The sequence below is a fragment of the Sphaerodactylus townsendi genome, linkage group LG14 (genome assembly GCF_021028975.2).
Source record: "Sphaerodactylus townsendi isolate TG3544 linkage group LG14, MPM_Stown_v2.3, whole genome shotgun sequence".
In the NCBI taxonomy this organism is placed as follows: domain Eukaryota; kingdom Metazoa; phylum Chordata; class Lepidosauria; order Squamata; family Sphaerodactylidae; genus Sphaerodactylus; species Sphaerodactylus townsendi.
Window position 1 is genome coordinate 37,575,877 of NC_059438.1, and position 18,469 is coordinate 37,594,345.

At 42.8% G+C, this 18,469-nt stretch overlaps 1 protein-coding gene across 6 annotated transcripts in view; it reads right to left on the reverse strand.

The window, feature by feature from the left end:
* Window positions 1-18,469, reverse strand: part of ANKHD1 (ankyrin repeat and KH domain containing 1) — a 117,586-nt gene that overhangs the window by 35,027 nt on the left and 64,090 nt on the right. For 3 of the 6 annotated variants that reach the window (XM_048515469.1, XM_048515471.1, XM_048515467.1), the window contains exons 11-15: window positions 18,002-18,089; window positions 16,335-16,462; window positions 16,083-16,226; window positions 15,441-15,555; window positions 839-1,582 (exon numbers count right to left, since the gene is read on the reverse strand). In XM_048515469.1, coding sequence (XP_048371426.1) covers window positions 839-1,582; window positions 15,441-15,555; window positions 16,083-16,226; window positions 16,335-16,462; window positions 18,002-18,089 — 1,219 coding nt within the window. The remainder of the gene's footprint in view (window positions 1-838; window positions 1,583-15,440; window positions 15,556-16,082; window positions 16,227-16,334; window positions 16,463-18,001; window positions 18,090-18,469) is intronic. The other 3 variants (XM_048515470.1, XM_048515473.1, XM_048515472.1) reach the window with 3 other exon arrangements.

The following is an 18,469-nucleotide window of genomic DNA, read 5'->3' on the forward strand; positions in this document are numbered from 1 at the left end:
ATATAACCCACTACTGAAAGGAAACCTCTCTGATTAATTTGAGATATTAAAAGATGGGACAGTAAGGGTGCTGGTTGCTTTGGCTAACCTAATGTTTGTTGCGAAGCCAAGTCTATTTTCTATTTCCCCGTGCACTGACTCACTTTATTAAAGGGTGGGGGGGGGAGAAGAGAGTAAGGAGAGCAGCTACCAAAACTGCTCATCCCCACTACCAACAGGTCTAAAATGTTTTAGGGATATGTTATGTGGGAAAATGACACAAAATAAATGACGATAAGGTTGAGAAAAGTAGCATTCCAGTAAGCCTGTTGGTGTATTTAGCTACCAAGACCTCCTCAGATTCACCCAGGCCTTGGCAACCATGTAAACAGCCTTCATGTGGAGGTGATGAGTCATACAAACAGAACATCCTCAAAAGCAATACTTAGTCATGAACCTACTGAAGACTCCACCCACAGCCAAACTCTTGTACTGAAGCTACTGTTACCCAGTCACGTGCTAACACCATGGTTTCTCATGACTAGATTTTCCTTAAAAAATGAGAACAACACAACATTAAGTCAGGAGGTTAATGTAAAGCAGGAGTCCAATGACACTTTTTGACAGGGCTGATATAAGACTTCAATAAAACAAGGAGATTTTAATACTTTGCCTTTGATAAAGCAACCCAAAAAACACTTGGGAATTTATAACTGAAAGCTAACATGAAGCATACTAAGAAATAGCCATGAGACAGTTCCACTGGGGAAAACTGCAAGACAGCCTCGTCACAGGGGATGACAGCAAAGGAAACTGAGCACACACAGTAATGCAAGAAAATGTATATTTCTCAACCCACCTGCTATCAGGTCATCAAGAGTGTCGGTAAGCGTCTGTGCTGGAGTGGCAACCATTAATCCGTCTGGTTCTTGAACTAACAGCCCCTGCCCATGTCCAGCAATTGGCTGCTGCTGTCCTACAGTTTGCTGATTACCTAATACTTTGCGAAGTTGAAAAGAATCTGTCCCATTACAACCTACGTTACTTGGAAAATTACACTGTGTTGACAAAGGCTGGAGAGGGGCAAACTCAGTTTGCTCAGGAGGTGATGGAGACTGCTGCTGCTCATCTTTACACAGGACACTGTCAACCTGAGATAACCCAGAAAAGTTATCCATAGGAAGACTCTCATTTCCTTCCACTTCTGGGAGGACACCTGTGTGTGGGCATGGCTGCTGCTGAGAATGGGGCGTCTCAGTCTGACCTTTGGTCTCCAAATATTCTTTGGTAAATTGCTGTTGTGTTTTCATCTGCAACTGCCTCTCCACCTTTTGCAGTTCCTTTAATATTTTCTTCTTCTTCTGTACTTGTTCTTCTCTGTTCTTTTTGAGCTCTTCAATTTTATCTTTATTCAAAGGTTCACCTTGAATTAACTCCAATGATTTGAGCTGTGCTTTTTCAATAGCACTAATTCTCTGTCCAAGTTCGTTCAGCTTGCCTTCAGTCTCTTCTACTATACATTCCAAAGGCTGGTATGGGTGAAAAGGTGACAGTAGGTCCTGATCTGCTACCTGAAGGGAAGTTGACTTCTGCTTGGATGTACCTAAGCACATGAAAAATGTTTGAAAAAATGCCATGCTGAAGTTAACCCATACCTCCCCACTCTTATCCCACCCAAACTTTATAACTAATGTTGCACAGTGTCAAATCACATTAAGATAACATGGTCACAGTCTGCACTTGGAATAAAAGTGGACAGCACAAGACAGAAGTGGAATTTTAAACGCAGATCCTATCTTCAGTTGTAATACAACTATTCAGTATTCAAAATTGAAGATACAAGTCCTTAGATAGCGGCTCCCATGGAAATAAAATTAGACTGTGAACAGAAAGCAGTACTGGTATATTTACATCGACTAAAAATGGTTCTACTAGGCAAGGAGCAAATGAACCCTGTAAAATACTTTTGAATGCTGAAGACCTAATTTGCAGAATGTTCAGCCTGTGCGCATACATATACTCTTAACACTGCTGGGAATGGTGATCTAAAAATACAATGCAAAATTACCAACAGTTACACTTCCCAATGCAAATATGCTATAACATTTCTTCAAATTAAGTGTGTATTTGCCATAGTAAAGCACAGTTCTTTTAAAGAGCTCAAATAATTCAATCTTCCCAAAACTAATCTAACAAGAAATAGGTCCTATTTCGGCACCTCAACAAATCAAAATTATCTTGGGCTGAGAGCTGTGTCTAAGTTCCAATTCAGTGCTGCTATTCAGGAACAAATGTATTTATGTTTAAAATTTAAAAAGTAACATTGAAAGAAAGACACTGTTAAGTCACAGGATTTTCTGTTTATTTCATGGTCAAATATACAATTTTAAGAGGGATTTCACCTGTCAAAGAGTCAAAACTGTACTTTGGCGGGCAAAGTATTTTAGCAATTTAGTTTACAAGACTGAGCGTTATAACCATCAGCTTTAAAATTCAATATAATATGACTCTACATTAGCAGACGAAATTAAGAGTTTAGAGCATTTTGTGCTTGTTCCCCCGCCCTGTGTAAGAATTCCGAAGGGGCATGGAGGCTGAAAGATATTGAGAGCCCCTGCTCTAAACAATTCTGACTAAGGGGAATGAAGGCAAATGGAAAGGGAGTGGGAAAAGGAAGTTAAGAGGAATAGGGAGGGGACAGGGAGGCCCGATAAGATGGAAAATGCTGTTGCTGCCCTCAACCAAAGGCCTGGCAAAATAGCTCTGTCTTACAGGCCCTGCAGAACTGAGACAAATCCCACAGGGTCCAGGTCTCATTCAACAGAGCATTCCACTAGGCAAGAGCCAAAGCTGAAAATACTCTGGCCCTGGTTAAGGACAGCCAGATATTTTTTGGGCCAGGGATGTCCTCAACATGTCCTCCAGAGTGGAGTGCACTCCTAGGGTGTATTTGGAGAGGCGGTCCCAAAGATACAATGGTCCCAGAGCGCTCAGGGCTTTAAAAGTTGAAACCAGAACCTTGAATCTGACTCAGTACTCTATGGGCAGCCAATGCAGCAGGTGAGCACTGAACTAATGTGCTCATACCACGGGGTTCCCGTGGTGCATTCCCGTGGTGCAACTGGTGCATTCTGCACCAGTTGGAGAGTCTGGATCAGCCTCAAGGATAACCCAGGGTAGCGTGATTTAAAATAGCCTGGAGGTGACCATAATGTGAATCACTGTGGCTAGGTCAGGGGATGACTTAAGTAGAGGGACAATAACCTGATCTGATATAGGTGATAGATTGCCAATTTGGCCACTTGTGTGACTTGGCCCTCTGCAGATAGTGAGGTGTCAAGCTTCTGTCTGTCAGCGGAGGCGTTAATTGTACCTTGCTAAGAGTTGGAAGGTGGCCACTCCCCTCCCCAAGTCTCCCCAGCCCAACCACAGGACCTCCGTCTTCACTGCAGTTAGTTTCAGCTAGCTCTGCTTTAACCATTTCACCATGGGTTCCAAATAACAGGCCAAAGTATCTGGTCAGCCACTCATCAATAGTCCCTGAGCTGAGGCGGGATAACTGGCTGGTTGCCCTGTGATTCTCTGGGTGATAGAGAGAACACGAAAGGATACAGTCAATGTTGTGGGAGGACAAGGAGATAGAAATGTTAAGTTTTGAAAGGAATATTGGAAGGAATAAGCTGTTGATACCTAAGAGGGGATGGTAGTGATTTGGGAGCTCAGAGAAGGTTCAGGGAACCCAGTTACTGGGGGATATGGGAGGTATGGTAGTAGAAGGAGATATAGCAAAGGAGGAGCATGGAGATATGGGCAGGCCCAGCCCTCTTCTGCAATAAGAGGGTGGTGACACTAGGAAGATGGCCGTTCTCCAATACTGATGCTATATAACTCCAGTTTTCTTAAAAATAAGACCAAAACTCTGCGAGAGCATGATGTGCACCTGGCATGCGTGACCAAGGCCTGGTAAGGGACAGTGAGACAGTCACCTTGAAAGAATTGTGTCGCCCCACCACTGGTGTCTCAGTCCTGCATCAGTCCTGGCAAAGGGCCAGTGTATGTGTGTGGCACTGCTGATACAGGAGGCTTTCTCTTTCAGGGCACTCCCCACCCCAGAAATTCCAGGCACTGGGCTTGGGATGCTGAAGAGAGTTCGGCTATCTGGGTGGTGTATACTGACAGTCCAAAGCATCAACAGATACCCTATCAGGGCTACTGAAGGCAGTTTCAGACTGGGCTATTAGTCCGGGGTGACTTTAATGCCCACGTGGATGACGTTGTAGATGATGCTGTCATTCATGGCAGCACTGGGACTCTGTTTATATCAGGCCCAACGCGCCAAGTAGGCCACACCCTGGAATCAGTTTTTGGAGTGGGGTGGAGGTGTGACCAATCTCTGGTTACAGTGTGCCATGGTCTACACGGTGCCAATCTCTACTTTCATTATGCCCTGAAAGCCTGCCCTGTATAGGCAAATAAGCTGATTTATGGTTGCCCGCAGAGACTTATGGATCTGTCTGGTTTCAAGAACACTATGTGGGATCTGAGGCCTCCTGGCAACTTGTTAGATGAGTTGATAAGAGGGCTGGAACAGCCATCTCTCTGAAGTCATTGATGAGATCGCTCCCCGACGTCCTCTCCGCTATCACACTAATTCAACTCCTTGGTATACTTTGGAGCTGACGAGAAAAAAGCTGGAACTGAGATGACTAGAATGAATTTGGCGGAGAACTCATGATGAGGTGGTTAAGAACATCTTGTAGGATGCTTATGAAAGCTTATGAGCCGGTGGTGAAGGTCACGAAAAAAAGAATATTTCATGACCAGAATCACATCTGCTAGCTCACATCTGGCTCAATTGTTTGGGGTAATGCGGTCACTGACAGACCTATCCTACAGGCTTCAAATTACTAGTAATTCAGACATCAGCTGTGAGACATTTGTGACCTTTTTTGTGGATAAAATCTTATCACTCCACCAGGATCACTAGAAACCCTTTGGTCGTCTTCAGGTCCTGTGTTTGACCAATTCAGCTGCCTTTCCCAGGACGATGCTGACAGTCTTGAGGGCTGTGAAGCCTACCACTTGCCTGAAACAGTGAAAGAGTCAGTGGTAAGGCTGCTCTTTAAAAAGCTATCTTTGGATCCTATGGATCTCATCAACTACCCCCCAGGGTCCCATCTTTCATTCTTAGGTAAGGTAGTTGAGAGAGTGTCTGCAGAACAGCTCCAGACATTCCTGGAGAACACATTCGTCTTGGACCTATTCCAATCATGGAATGAAGATGGCTTTGGTCGCCCTCACAGAAGATTTCTGGAGACAGCTGGACGGAGGTGGGTCAGCGCTGATATTGTTGCTTGACCTGACAGCAGTGTTCGATCTGGTCAATCATGATCTTTTGGCCGACACCTCACTGATGCTGGGATTCATGGGTCAGGCTTGCAGTGGCTGTGCCCATTTTTCTGGGATCAGGGACAGAGTGTAACAGTCAGAGAGAGGACCTCCATGCTCCACTCATTGGTGTGTGGAGTCCCACAAGAAATGAATCTCTCTCCAATATTGTTTAACATCTACATGCACCTTCTTGCCCAACTGATTTGGAGTTTTGGGCTGGGTTGTCACCAGTATGCTGATGATACCCAGCTATATCTGCTGATGGATGACCAGCCAGATACCACTCCAGACGACTCATGCAGTTGCCTGGAGGCCATGGTGGACTGAATGAAAAAGAGCCAGCTGAAGTTAAATCCATTGAAGGTGGAAGTCCTGAGGCTGGGGCAGGCAGATGCCGATAAGTCCTGCCAACTGCCAACCCTTGATGGTGTGCAGTTAACACCTAAGCCAACTGTCAAGAGTCTAGATGTGATTCTTGATGCCTCCTTATCTATGGAGGCTAAAATCACACAAGTGGCCCATCTGTTTTTTTTACCATCTTCGCCAGGCGAAGCTATTGGCACTTACCTGTCTCAACTTGACCTAGTCACAGTGATCCAAGCAATGGTCACCTCTAGATTAGAATACTGCAATTCACTCTATGTAGAGCTGTGCTTGGGTCTGCTCCGGAAACTCCAGCTGGTGCAAGATTCAACAGGTCAAGTCCTAACTGGAACCCCACAGCTACTGCGTACACAACCAGTGATTTGACAGCTGCAATGGCTCCAGTGGAGTACCTAATCAGGTTCAAAGTTCTGGTACTCATTCAAAGCCCTAAACGGTCTGGGCCCATCATACCTCCAGGACCACCTCTCTTATCACCCCCCCCCCAAAGAGTGTTGCAGTCAGCAAATAACAACTTGTTGGTGGTTCCTGGTCCCAACCTGATGGAATGCTATCCGACTAGACCCAGGTCCTGTGGGACTTGATGCAGTTCCACCAGGCTTATGGTTGAGGCAGCAACGGTGTACCATCCAGTTGACTCCCTTGCCCACTCTCCTATTTTGTGGTTTGAGAACAGGAATTGTAATGCTGAGTGCTACTCATCATTGGGTTGAAGATAATTTGAAGATGTGGATTTGATCTCTCATTTTATTGTATTTATATAGCATTTATATAGTGTTGGAAGTCAACCTAAGCCCATAAAGGGGAGGGCAGCCTATAGATGGCTGCTGACAGACTTAAGAATAGAAGTGCCAATCTGCTCCGGTCTAGTTACCTCCAGAGATAATCTATGAGAGTGACCAAAACTGTCTCCATCTCATAGCCAGGGCAGAAGTTTGACTGAAATGGATCCAGTGCCAATGTGGCCTCTAAGAAACCAATCCCCTTGGGAAGACCCCCCAAAGACAGGGGTAGATTGCTTATATCCCTTGGGGGCCTGTACTCTGTCTCCACTGGTTTTCACCAGCCAAGATGAGCACAAGTTTAGGCTTCACAGCTGCCAGGATCCTGTCAACATCAGACTGGGAGAGACAGCTGAATTGGTCCAAAATCAAACCTGAAGATGGCCAAGTGAAATCCAATTTGCTGATTGTATCAAAGTGGGTGGAAAGATCTTGGCAAAAGGACAGGATTGTATCTGCAAAAGTGCTCACTAATGCCTCATAGCTGATTGTCAATTCACTATTATTTGAAGAGCCTTCAACTGGGGCTGTTAAAGATTGAATCGCTCTAAATAACTGCACCAGGCGTGAGCTTGCAGATGCGATGCTGGCCATGCAGAAGTGTTTCTTCACAGCCTTTACTGCCACCTCACAGGCTTTCATGAGCACCCTAGAAGGTGGTCTTGCCCCTCTGCCAAACTCATCCTAGTCGTCTTAGCTCTTGCTTCATCCCTCATAGTTCCAAGGTATACCAAGGAGCTAATTCGGGGCAGGAGTGAAGAGGATGTTGGGGAGCAATCTCGTCAATGGTCTGCAAAAGATGACTAAGCCTTCCACAAGCTTCCTTAATGAGTAGCTGGGAGGCACTGGATCCTGCAGAGCATGCTGGAAACCATAAATCTACGCACACAAGCATAAATCCAATTTCCCCCTGTACAGGGAGGGAGCTGGGTGCTGAGATAGGCCTTCTATTCTTAAATATTGGACCAATATTCACCTCCACAGTGAAGATCAAATCCAGGTATAGTTGCTTGATATGTGGTACCTGAAACAATTTGGGAGAATCCCTGTGCCGTCATAGAGAACACCAGATATTATGTGGTACCTGAAACAATTTGGGAGAATCCCAGTGCCGTCATAGATAACACCAGATCCTTGGCATGATTGGTCACAGCATTGCATCGATAGTCACTGGCAAGTATCATATGTGAAGCCATTCCAATATACTTACAACAACTCTGACAGGTTCAAGTCTTGCCCCCTCCTAAGATGCCTGATGGCAGTTCCCGACCTGCCAAGCTGAAACTAGACTCCCCTTCAACTGCACTGGTGGAGCTAAGTGCACTGTTTCGCAATGATCACATTCCAGGATGTTTACCTTGAGCATGAAATGTACACATTGGGCCAAACTCATTTTAGCCTGAAATTTGTTTTTAAGAGAGAAAGAAACATTATGGAAAGGCACAATGGTGCACCTGAAACAAAATTCTGGATACTGGTGTCAGTAAGAACTGATGGAAAAGACAAGATTTTTACATCTCTCCCCACCCAACACAAATCCACAAGCCTGGATGCCATGGATTTCTCAAATACAAATTACTTTATTGGTGTTGTTTTGCAGGACCTGCAAGATTGAGTTGTTTCACCAGGCTACTGTTGAGGACAGAAACTGTATTAGCCTCACTTCCCTGTGTTCCTGATATTGGTGTGAAAAGTGGCTTTAAGGGGCATGGTTTTGATTTAACTGGTATCACTCAGTGGAGCCAGTGGCACCAAAGATACTGTGGGTTTTATTGCTTTTATTGTTATTAATGAAGTTGTATGCCACCCTGAGCCTGCATCAGTAAGGGCAGCCTATAAAATGAATAAAATAAATAAATAATAGGGAACAGAGGCTTTAAAAAAATTATGGTAAGAGGAAAACATCTGATTTAATGTATATCATTTTAATATCAGTATTGTTTCTAGAGCTCACCAGTATAAAAATACTAGTTTCCCTTACCAACTGAAATATTTAGGGAAAAAAATCCTGAAACTGAAGAAATGTAACATAAATAGACAACACCTGCTCTTAAAAGGAGTGGCCTTCACATCCATGAAAGACCACTGCATCGTAAGTCCCTCCAGAGTCACTTGTTTGCTTTTCTGAAATAACCTGATGCTAGTACACATACACAGAGGGCAACAGAGCCCACTGTTTCTCTGTATGCACTTTTAAGGCAAGCAGCTGGTCCAACAAGACAAGGTAACACAACAGTGGTGAGAATTCCTCTGTGGCTCTGACCTTGGCCCAGCAGCTAAGATCAAGTGCAGTACCTGTTGCACCTTGGTTTGTATGGCCTGCTCCCACCTCTCTTAGTCCACTGTCTACCATCCTGGGCCTAAGACATTGATGATGTCATCACTCTAACATCCCTCTTCCCGACATATGACTGATATCATGTGATTGCTGACCGATGGATCCTGAGCCAGTAAAGGCTAATTATTATTTTTCTGTGCAGTAACCTCATGAATCAAAACAAGGTTTGCTGGCCCTCCACTGTTCTCGTGCACATCAGCATTACCATTCAACCAGCATCTTCCATAAAAACCTATACTATCCCCTTAATATAAAACCTGAAGTCTCAGCATTCCTACACTTTAATCATTAATATATTTTTCAGGTATGTAAGCTCTGGAAAAACCTGTCTGGTACATATATTATGCCGACTTTAGAATACTATAAGAGCACCTTGGGATGTTTATTCACCAACAAAATCTCAGGAATATTTTATTGCCAAACAGAATTGGATAAAGCACACAAATTTACTATCATAAATGTGAATGTCCAGCCGACCTTATCCCTATGGCTTGAAGCAGGTAATATTGAGTATTCCAATAAAATCAGACAAGATGTGGGTAAAAACTGCACAATGGACACTTCGTCTGCAATTCCAAAAGTCAGTCCCAACAAACCCTGTAACACTTCTGAAAGAACTTCCAAATTCAGGGTCTGCCAATTCTCCAGGGAAAAAAGAAGATAACCATGATTTTGGATAAGTTAAAAAGTATGCTCTTGGAGCCAAGTGATATACAGACGAAATAAGAACATTCTTGTTAGAGCTAAATTTTCTCAGTGGAACATCAGGGACTGAAGCCATTTCACAAACTAGAAATAGCTTGAGCTGTGGCCCCAAGACAATGGGGAACTAGTGTTGATTTTTCCTGTATTGGCTGAAGCTTCCAGATAACCGTCAAAGACTATTCCACAGGCAACTTGTGGAAAGGTATGATGTATTCAGGTCTGAATCAAACGATAAAAGGGAAGGGGCCACTGTCTTACCACAGCTGAAGCTTACATAAAGCATGCGACTCACAAACTGCAGCTGCAGGTGACACAATGAATCAGGGCTATACATCTGAGAAAACTGAAGACTTAATGCTGGAAACAACCAGAGTTCTGCCCAAGTTACAGGGCCTGGTGACTGACATTTATTTCATGCCCCAATTCAGCAATTCACTAGCATCCATATTTGGGTATAGATTAGCAGTAAAACGAGAGACTAGCAAAAGATTGACAGGAGACTTGCAAATTGTGTCTCAACAACACACTGGTGGCACCGATTTCTACTTGACCTTTTAAAACATCCAATGAATTGTTTACCAGAGAATGCATAAACTAGATGAGGGTATATATATGTGACACAACACTGCAACGTCCGATAGCAATAAGCAATTGTACAGTAACACATTTTTGCATCTTCATACGAATGCACAGGATTACTTTAAGGGTGGTTCTGTAAATTCTTATAGCCATGTTACAAACACATTAAGAATAGCAAAACTTCTGAAAGATCTAATATGATCAACACATAGCACAAGCACACCCTACAACACTTTTGATGTTAGAGACGTCAAAATAATAAAAGTAGTTTATTGGAGGGGGTGGGGGGCAAATCAGAAAGGAAAATCTCTTTCTAGGAAAAGAGAAAGTAACAACTGTTTCCAAAAACACAGAACTGGACCAAAGGTAATAATTTATTGGAGAATCAACATTACAATGCATTTCCAAGCCATTGTGAAACATCAAAGTTGCATCATTTGGGGGAGCCAGGTATTTGGGACAGCACAATGACAGCCACAAGTGAGCTCTAGGAGTCAGAGAGATAATTTCAGTACCATCCCAAGAAGTGCTTAAGTTGCTGTATCCTGGAATATATCCTGTCCTGATTTGAAGAGTTCAAGTAAAAAAGAGTTCATTATACCTTGTCCTGTTCACATATTTACTGCAAAACAGATCAGCAATCTGAAATGCACTGTTTCCAGCATTCTTACACTAATAGTAAATATCTGCTAATCCCACTTGCAGGGGAAACTTGCCAAAACAAAAATGTTGAGGAAGATTAATTCCTTATTAATGAAATATAACAGATTGCAGAACAAATCACTAATGCAGATAATTCTTGGTTGCCTCTTCAGAGGTAAATAAGCATCTAGTAGTGTTCCTACAACTGCCTTAACACGTTCTGTAACAATTATAGTCAGACTTCCTTCCAGTTAAAGACAATTACCATTCTTTGCTGTTAAGATCTCCATCCAATAACTAACCAAACAGTGACCAACAAAAGCATCAACTAACCTACCAAAATCAATTAGCAGTATCAGCACAGCACTATATTTATTGCTCTTGTATCAGATCTGCCCCAGGAAAAAGAAAACACTCATGCACATATCTGCATTAAGATATTTTCATTCATCTGCGTTGAGATCTAGATCTTAAAACTGAGATCTAGATCTTAAAAGCTTGGATTCAAATGTAAATGAGAATTCTTATAACTAAGCTTAAATCTTTATCTGATTTCTGCATTTTAAAAGTATATATCTAGTATACATTGCTTCTTTAAAGCAAAAAGAGCAGCAGGCTGCAATTCACAAGTCCAGACGGAAGAAATCCCAATTTTTATTATGGCTTTTGTCTGCCATATGGGCCCAGCCATTTCACTATTAGAACAACTGTGATTGTCAGTGGACTCACTAATTACTGTTTAAACAAAATTCAACTATGAGATCCCCTACTCTTACTTCAGAACGTTCTTCAGTTCTTACTTGAATTTCTAAATACTCCTCATTGTCTTTGGAAATCCTTGGCTTGCGTTACTGGAGAAAAATATGTCCACTTCTTTTTAAGCATGGGCATATTTTGCTTTAATGTTAACATATCACTAACTAGATTGGCCATCGGGCTTCTTTTTGTATGTGCTGAAAGTCTGACTAGTGCATTTGATCAGGTCACTTGTTTCAGTAAATTAGAGCTCTCTCCATTTTGACTTATTGGAAAATGTTGTGACACTGGATGATTTCACCTATTTTCTTCACCTTGACTGGAAGGTTTCTAGAAATCCTGTGTACTGGAGAAGCAGGTCATGGAGCTGACTGGAGGTTTTACTGTTTTGGACTTGATTCTGAGCATGACGTAATGCTTAGGGCTGTTGTACTTTTGGCACATAACTGTCAATACCGCGCAAGTCCTGATAAGGTACATGGGCACCCGGATTGGCACCTCAATTGTATATAGTTGGCTGGAACAGACTACGAGAGGTGAAAGAGAGCTTGAAATACCCCTGTATCTGGCGTATACCTGTGACGCAGTTAGCAATAAACAGAACTGCACTGGTGACTGTGTGTCTTTCGGTTCTTGTTTGCATTGCACCCTGCAAGGTGACCTACTCGCGAGTAAGCCGCTGCTTCAACATCCAGACCTCTATGAGTTGCAAATATTGTACCAAATGGGAACAGTGACCATTACGCCATCAAATTCAGCATTCATCTCCAAAGTCCCACCAATCACATTTGATTCCAAAAGAGGAAACTTTAAAAAAACTTTCTTTAAGATGTCTGAAAAATATTGAAAACTACACTAACTGAGGCCCAGATAGAACTTGGGGGCACCTGCTGAAGTTGACAAGCATGAGGTTCAAGACAGACAAAATTACTTAATGAGTAATTAAATCAAGCAATTTGCTGCCAGTGGATAGAGCTATGGATACAAACAGATAGCTTTAAGAGGGAATTAGATTCATGGGGGAGGGGCCCATCAATGTCTGCTAGTGAACTTGCATGTCCAGAAGCAGAAGCGGATTTCCAAATCCAGAAGCAGAAAACCTCTGAATACAAGCACTGGGAGGCAGCAGAAGGGGAAGGTCATGGCCTCTGTGTTGATTGGTCTTCCAGGGCAACTGCTTTGACCACTGAGTGACACAGGATGCTAGTCTAGATGGGCCATTTGTTTGATCCAGCATGGCTCTCCTCCTTTACGTTGTTCCCAAACTTTTGCTTTCTTGAATTAATTGTTAATAGTCCCTGACAGGTCAATTTTAGTACCATGACCATGCTATTCCAGCATCACAAGCTGTACACCTCTTCAGGGGTGCAATGCAATATGAGGGGGGAAAACCCAAGTATAGTTATCCAGGCAGATTACATACTTCCTATTTTTCCGTGGCTATTTAGAAATACATCAAGGGGAAAAAAGAATTGTGGGTTTCTCAAAGGCATGCAAATGTACACGGAACAAAAACCCATATATTTGGGGATTTTAAAAAGTACAAAACGAGGGGGGAAACACCAAACCTTCCTAGTCACTTAGTCTTTTGAGTCCTCCAGCCCTTCCTCTTCATATTTTAGAATCTCAGAAAGTTCAAACAATACAGGGGACGAAGGGCTACCACCAACCTATGTGTGTCTCTTATGCAGCTTCCCAACAATCAGAAAAAATAAACACACATACCTAGTGTTCGCTCATGTCTGCTCAAATTCATTCACCTCCACTGGCAGGGAGGAAGGAAGTATGCAACACATTTCCTTTTCAAATCATTACAAGTGAACAGGTGGGGAAGGGGTTACACAGATCAGCAACAACTATACACTTAAGCAAACCAACATTTTCTAGTACTAGTTTTTAGGACATCAGACAAAGGCTGCATTCTGATCTTACTGACCAACCTGTTTGTTTTTCCAAAAGTTAGCTAGTTGATGAGAGATCTAAGGCAACTCTACCCATTACAACATTGGGACCAGAAAGGAGAATGTGTGATGTATCTTTCTGCAATATCACCTGTCCAGTTTTGAATATTGAAAAACTGAAAAGTAGAAAAAGAACAAAGTAACTGCATCAAACCCCTGTCTGTGATGGTCCTGACCTCCCCTTGTGGCTGGAAGACATGCCCCCTCCCTTTTTCCTCTGTGCATGAAGCACAGCTGAAACAGTCCTAGCTTTGGGAGCCTTGAATCAAACTCAATTTTACCACCACATCTAAAGGTGGAGGCCTGGGAAAATGGGAGTTGGTTTCCTCCCCTCAAACTGTGATACTAGGCAACAATTTCATCCAAGTTATAATCCTGGTTTGTGAGGAAGACGTGAATCCATGGGTGTTATGGCAACTGAGCAGTGAATCACTACGATGGCCACTAATCAGCAAAGTATGATTGAGCAAGCAGGTTTTTTTAGTTGACATTCTAAATGGTCCAAATATATTAATCTTCGTAGTGATCAATATAGCTGCTTTGGCACGGAACTTGATCTTGCATAGAATTTCTATTTTTTTTCCAGCAGAGAATACAGGAACTTGATATTAACATATGTTATCAGAGATAATGCTCCTTGCAAGCCCACAATAAGCACTATTTAAATCTAGACACGTAAGTGGCTGGATCCTGAGAACTGCTTGCCAACACACCTCCCCACCTTCTGCAGCTCCCTCCGCCATCCAGTAAGTGCTGAAGCCTGAGATATTCATAGAAACAGGGCAGGATGCAGAACAGAGAACTGCAGCTCAACATCATGAGCCCACGAAAATGGCAAGACATCTTGCGGCCCAAGGCAAAGCGCCATGTTCGAGAGCCCACACTTCTCACAGGGGAAAAACATGTATCGTAAAAATGCTTCTGCATCATCTGAGGTCTTTCCATTTTAGGTCCATCAATATTACGCGCTCTGGGAAGGACCGAGGAAAAGTCTATGTTCTGCACAGTAGCATACTACTGGCAACAATACACATGCAGCAATTACTTATGCTTTGTCACTTCTGGCCCAGTTCACTTGACTTCCCACCTAGAATCATCTGTTATTTAACCGAGAACTGCGATTAACATTCACTGGTCTTAGGCCAAGTTCTAAAAACAAAACAATAAGTTCTTGTGTAAGATCATCCATGTAATATTATAGCTATGATTTATGAATTGGGGAAAGTCTACTAGAAGACATAAGAGGCATGCACAACCTACAATTCACCTGCCATTTATGGCAGTCCTGTAGCAATTCAGTATGCCTCTTGGCTTCAAAGAGTGCTGGTATAGCAATCCTAACAAGAGTCTCTGAAAATAAGGGTGGGACACACAAGGTACTAAACATTTGGCCTGATTTACAATCAACAAAGTTAATGAAGGAAATGAGTGCATCGTTTGACTAGTGCTGCAGATTCGGTAAGTAGTGGCAGAAGCAGATCTCACAGCTTAGAAATCAAATAGGCAATTTCCCCCAAAGGTAATCAAATGTAAATGCCTCACTACTCATGTACTTCTCCAAAGCATTTTGATGACCAAATACATTCTAAAAATAGTGACAGGTACATGTTTTTGTTAAAAGCGACAAAATCCTTTGACAGTGCAAGGAATTTCCAGGTCAATTTGGGATGTGAGGTAGGGAATGTATGAGTTTTTGTTTGTGTGTGTATGTTTGGGGGGGGGGGGGTTTCAAGAAAAAGGGACAAAACTGCCGCTCTATTTTGCCATGAGCCTGAGGAGTTATTTGTGTCTTTGCCAGTGTGTTTTTAAAGCTTACTGTGATGGTTTAAAACAGACTGCTCGACGCAGCATCAAATTCCAAACGCGCCCCAAGCCCTTAACATGTAACACGTGATTTAATTTTAAAAACAGCTGCATACTAACCTTTCGGGAGACTCAAAAGTACAGGAGGGTTCTCTTGAGGGGTTCTGTCAGGTTCCTGGGGAGGTACAACCATGGCAAGTGCATGCATTGGTACACGTGGGACCTGCAAAGTCGACTCAGAGGGGGAAAAAAGCCTCTTGTCAGTACGTTTAAGGATCACACATTCGTGAAAGGGGTTCAAAATACTCTTACCCCATCTCAACATGTGCCCTGCATGGATCTGCTTTGATGTTTTAAACTGGAACTCTGAATCAAGCCTTTTAACAATCTACTGCATGCAGAATGACACTACACATGGTCTTTAAGCAAAATGATACTTTGGTTAAAAGAATAGTGGATATCGAAGTCCCGTGCACCAGAATTTTTCCACAGGAGATGTGTTGAGCTCTTACTCGTTGAAATGTATAGGAATCTGAGGTGATTCATTTTCCTAACTGTGTCTGGATCTCAGTTTATGACAATATCTCAGGACTGAATCAAACATATGACGGTTCAGCTGTCACTCATACAGAAACGTAGTACCGGACCAACAGAAATGTAGTACCGGACCAACTGAACCCCAGAGGCTGATTCCTTTACATCCCAAAAGACTACAATTCTGTTTTCCATTGTTACAGTTAACACGAAAGCTTTGCAGCTCACCTGAGACTGATCCTGAGATGGCGGAGTGAGCTGAGACATGTCTGTGGTTGGGACGGACAAAACATTGTTTGGGTAATCCAGTAAATAGGAAACAACATTTGTATGCCCACCCTTTGCAGCTTCAATGAGCATCGTCGAGCCATCCTGGAACACACATTTGGGCAGGACGAAAATTAAGTGTTAATGGGTTTTGGTCCTACAAACCATCAAAAATATGCATTCAGTAATCTCAAACTGAATGACCAGGAATACCTTAAGACGATGAGTGGGGTCTGCACCATGAGCTAAAAGCAGCTCGACGACAGCAAGATGGCCCCCGGCACATGCCAGCGATACAACTGTGTGGTCATTATTAGCTGTAGCCCGGTTAACATTGGCACCTATCAAGAATCAAGAAAAAAACATAATTATGGGGAAATTCCATGCAAGCCTTTAGTTTTTCAAGCCTATTTTTAAAGAGAGCAACAATAACAACTCCTAGAGGCAGGGGTCGCTGCGGCGCCTGTGGCCTCTCCAGGATGTTCCAAGCGGATCTAACAAATCCCATCAGCATGAGCCTTTTAAAAGACAATAATCTCGTCAGCTTGCTGTGTGAGGCAGAACAACATCAAGTCTTTGAGGATCTCTCCTATCCAGAGGCTTATGCACCTTTTCCAAGAAGGTATCCTAAGACTGAAAGAGAAAAACTAGGTCCCTAGCATCAGAAGAAGCAACTTTGATTACGTTTGAGGTACTGGTTTATGCTGCTGAGGTAGATGGGGTGGGATAAAGACTCTTAAAGTGTCCCTTCACGAATTTCAGTAAGGAGCAACACAAGTACGCGAGAGTCAGTGTCCATGAAGCCAAATGCTAGATCTGATTGAAGACTTCCTGGGGACCTTCAAACCCAATGAAGCTACCCTATGACTGACTTGTTCAGAGTAGGACTTAACATCTTTACTAGATAAAAGTTTACAAGCTGGAGGGGACATGAAATGCTGAAGTGTCGGATACCTTAACTACTGGAAGTGCAGGGGCACTCCTGATGCTTAGGGTGGACAAAAGCAGACGACTTGTGATGTGAGTATGGCGAGATCTGTCACACAATGAGCTGTGCTGGAGTCAGCTGATGAATGTTTACAACTAGGGGTCTGAAGGTGAACAACCTCTGGCATGATAATCACCCGCAGTCATATCAACACCAAACTGGCATAGCAGTTGTTGATGCATCTGTGAGAGGTGGGTAGTCTTGAGGTTGTAGTAGTGTCCTGTTCATGGGATCAGTGTAATGAGTTGAATAACGAGTGTTACCAGTAGCTGGAATGACAGCATGGCCAACCAGATACATTAATAAGATGGGTAGTTATGCAATACCGGTCAGAATTGATGATGACACCTGTGAGATTCCCAACTATGGAAAAAAGGCTGATAACATGGATTTCTGTCAAGTCTGATGGATTTCTTCTGTCCACTAGATTCAAACTGTGGACATTATACATATCAGATGTCAGCCATAAGGCAGAAATTTGGGTTTCCTTTGTTCACTAATTTTACTTTTGATTTATTTAGACAATTTCAAATATTGATAAAAGTTGATTTTAACTGTTGGTTCAAAACCTGCTAAGCTGCTGCAAGACAGCTTCACTCCCAGCTACTACAAAATGGCTACTGAAAGAACTAGATGTTATAGAAATTAAAGAACTGGCAAATAAAATGTCAGACGATAATCTTTAAGCCCTTTGAGATCTGGACTGAATGTGGGACTCCTTAATTCTGCACGGTGTTCACTGCTCCAGAAGACTACAACTGCTTTTGTAATTATCAATTTAATTTTAAAAAATCTAACATTAAATATTTAGAAATGCAGGTTGCCCTAAAGTAAAACAGATTGCTCATGCGCGATATTCCTGACAGCCAGGTATTCAGCTAGCACTACTAACCTTTGCTAATAAGGAATTGTACAGTGCATAGATGACCCGCTCTTGCAGCTTTCATTAGTGGTGTCCTTCCGCCTTCAGATTCATGCTCCTATTTAGAAACATCATGAAGAAAGTGTAATTCACACAGGGAAACATGTGATGTGACCAACAACCTACATGGTGCTGTGCTGCTAGAGACATGAAGGTGGAACTTCAGGGAATATGTGGTGTTAACTCTGCAGCAACAGTCTTAGTGCTACCACAGATCCCCCTTCTGATCTGATGTGCTAGTGTCATGTCAGGGCACATAGGTGCACACCACTAGTCAATGCAAAAAGACAGTGGCGCCTTACTCAGATGTAGATGTAGTACCCCCAAAGACAACGGAACCCGGAAGTCAGTGCAACCATGCCACAGCATTAAGATTATCTCTGCCTCATGCCTTTGGTAGGTAGCTGACAAAGTTCTTACTTGTTTTTAGGGGAAAAT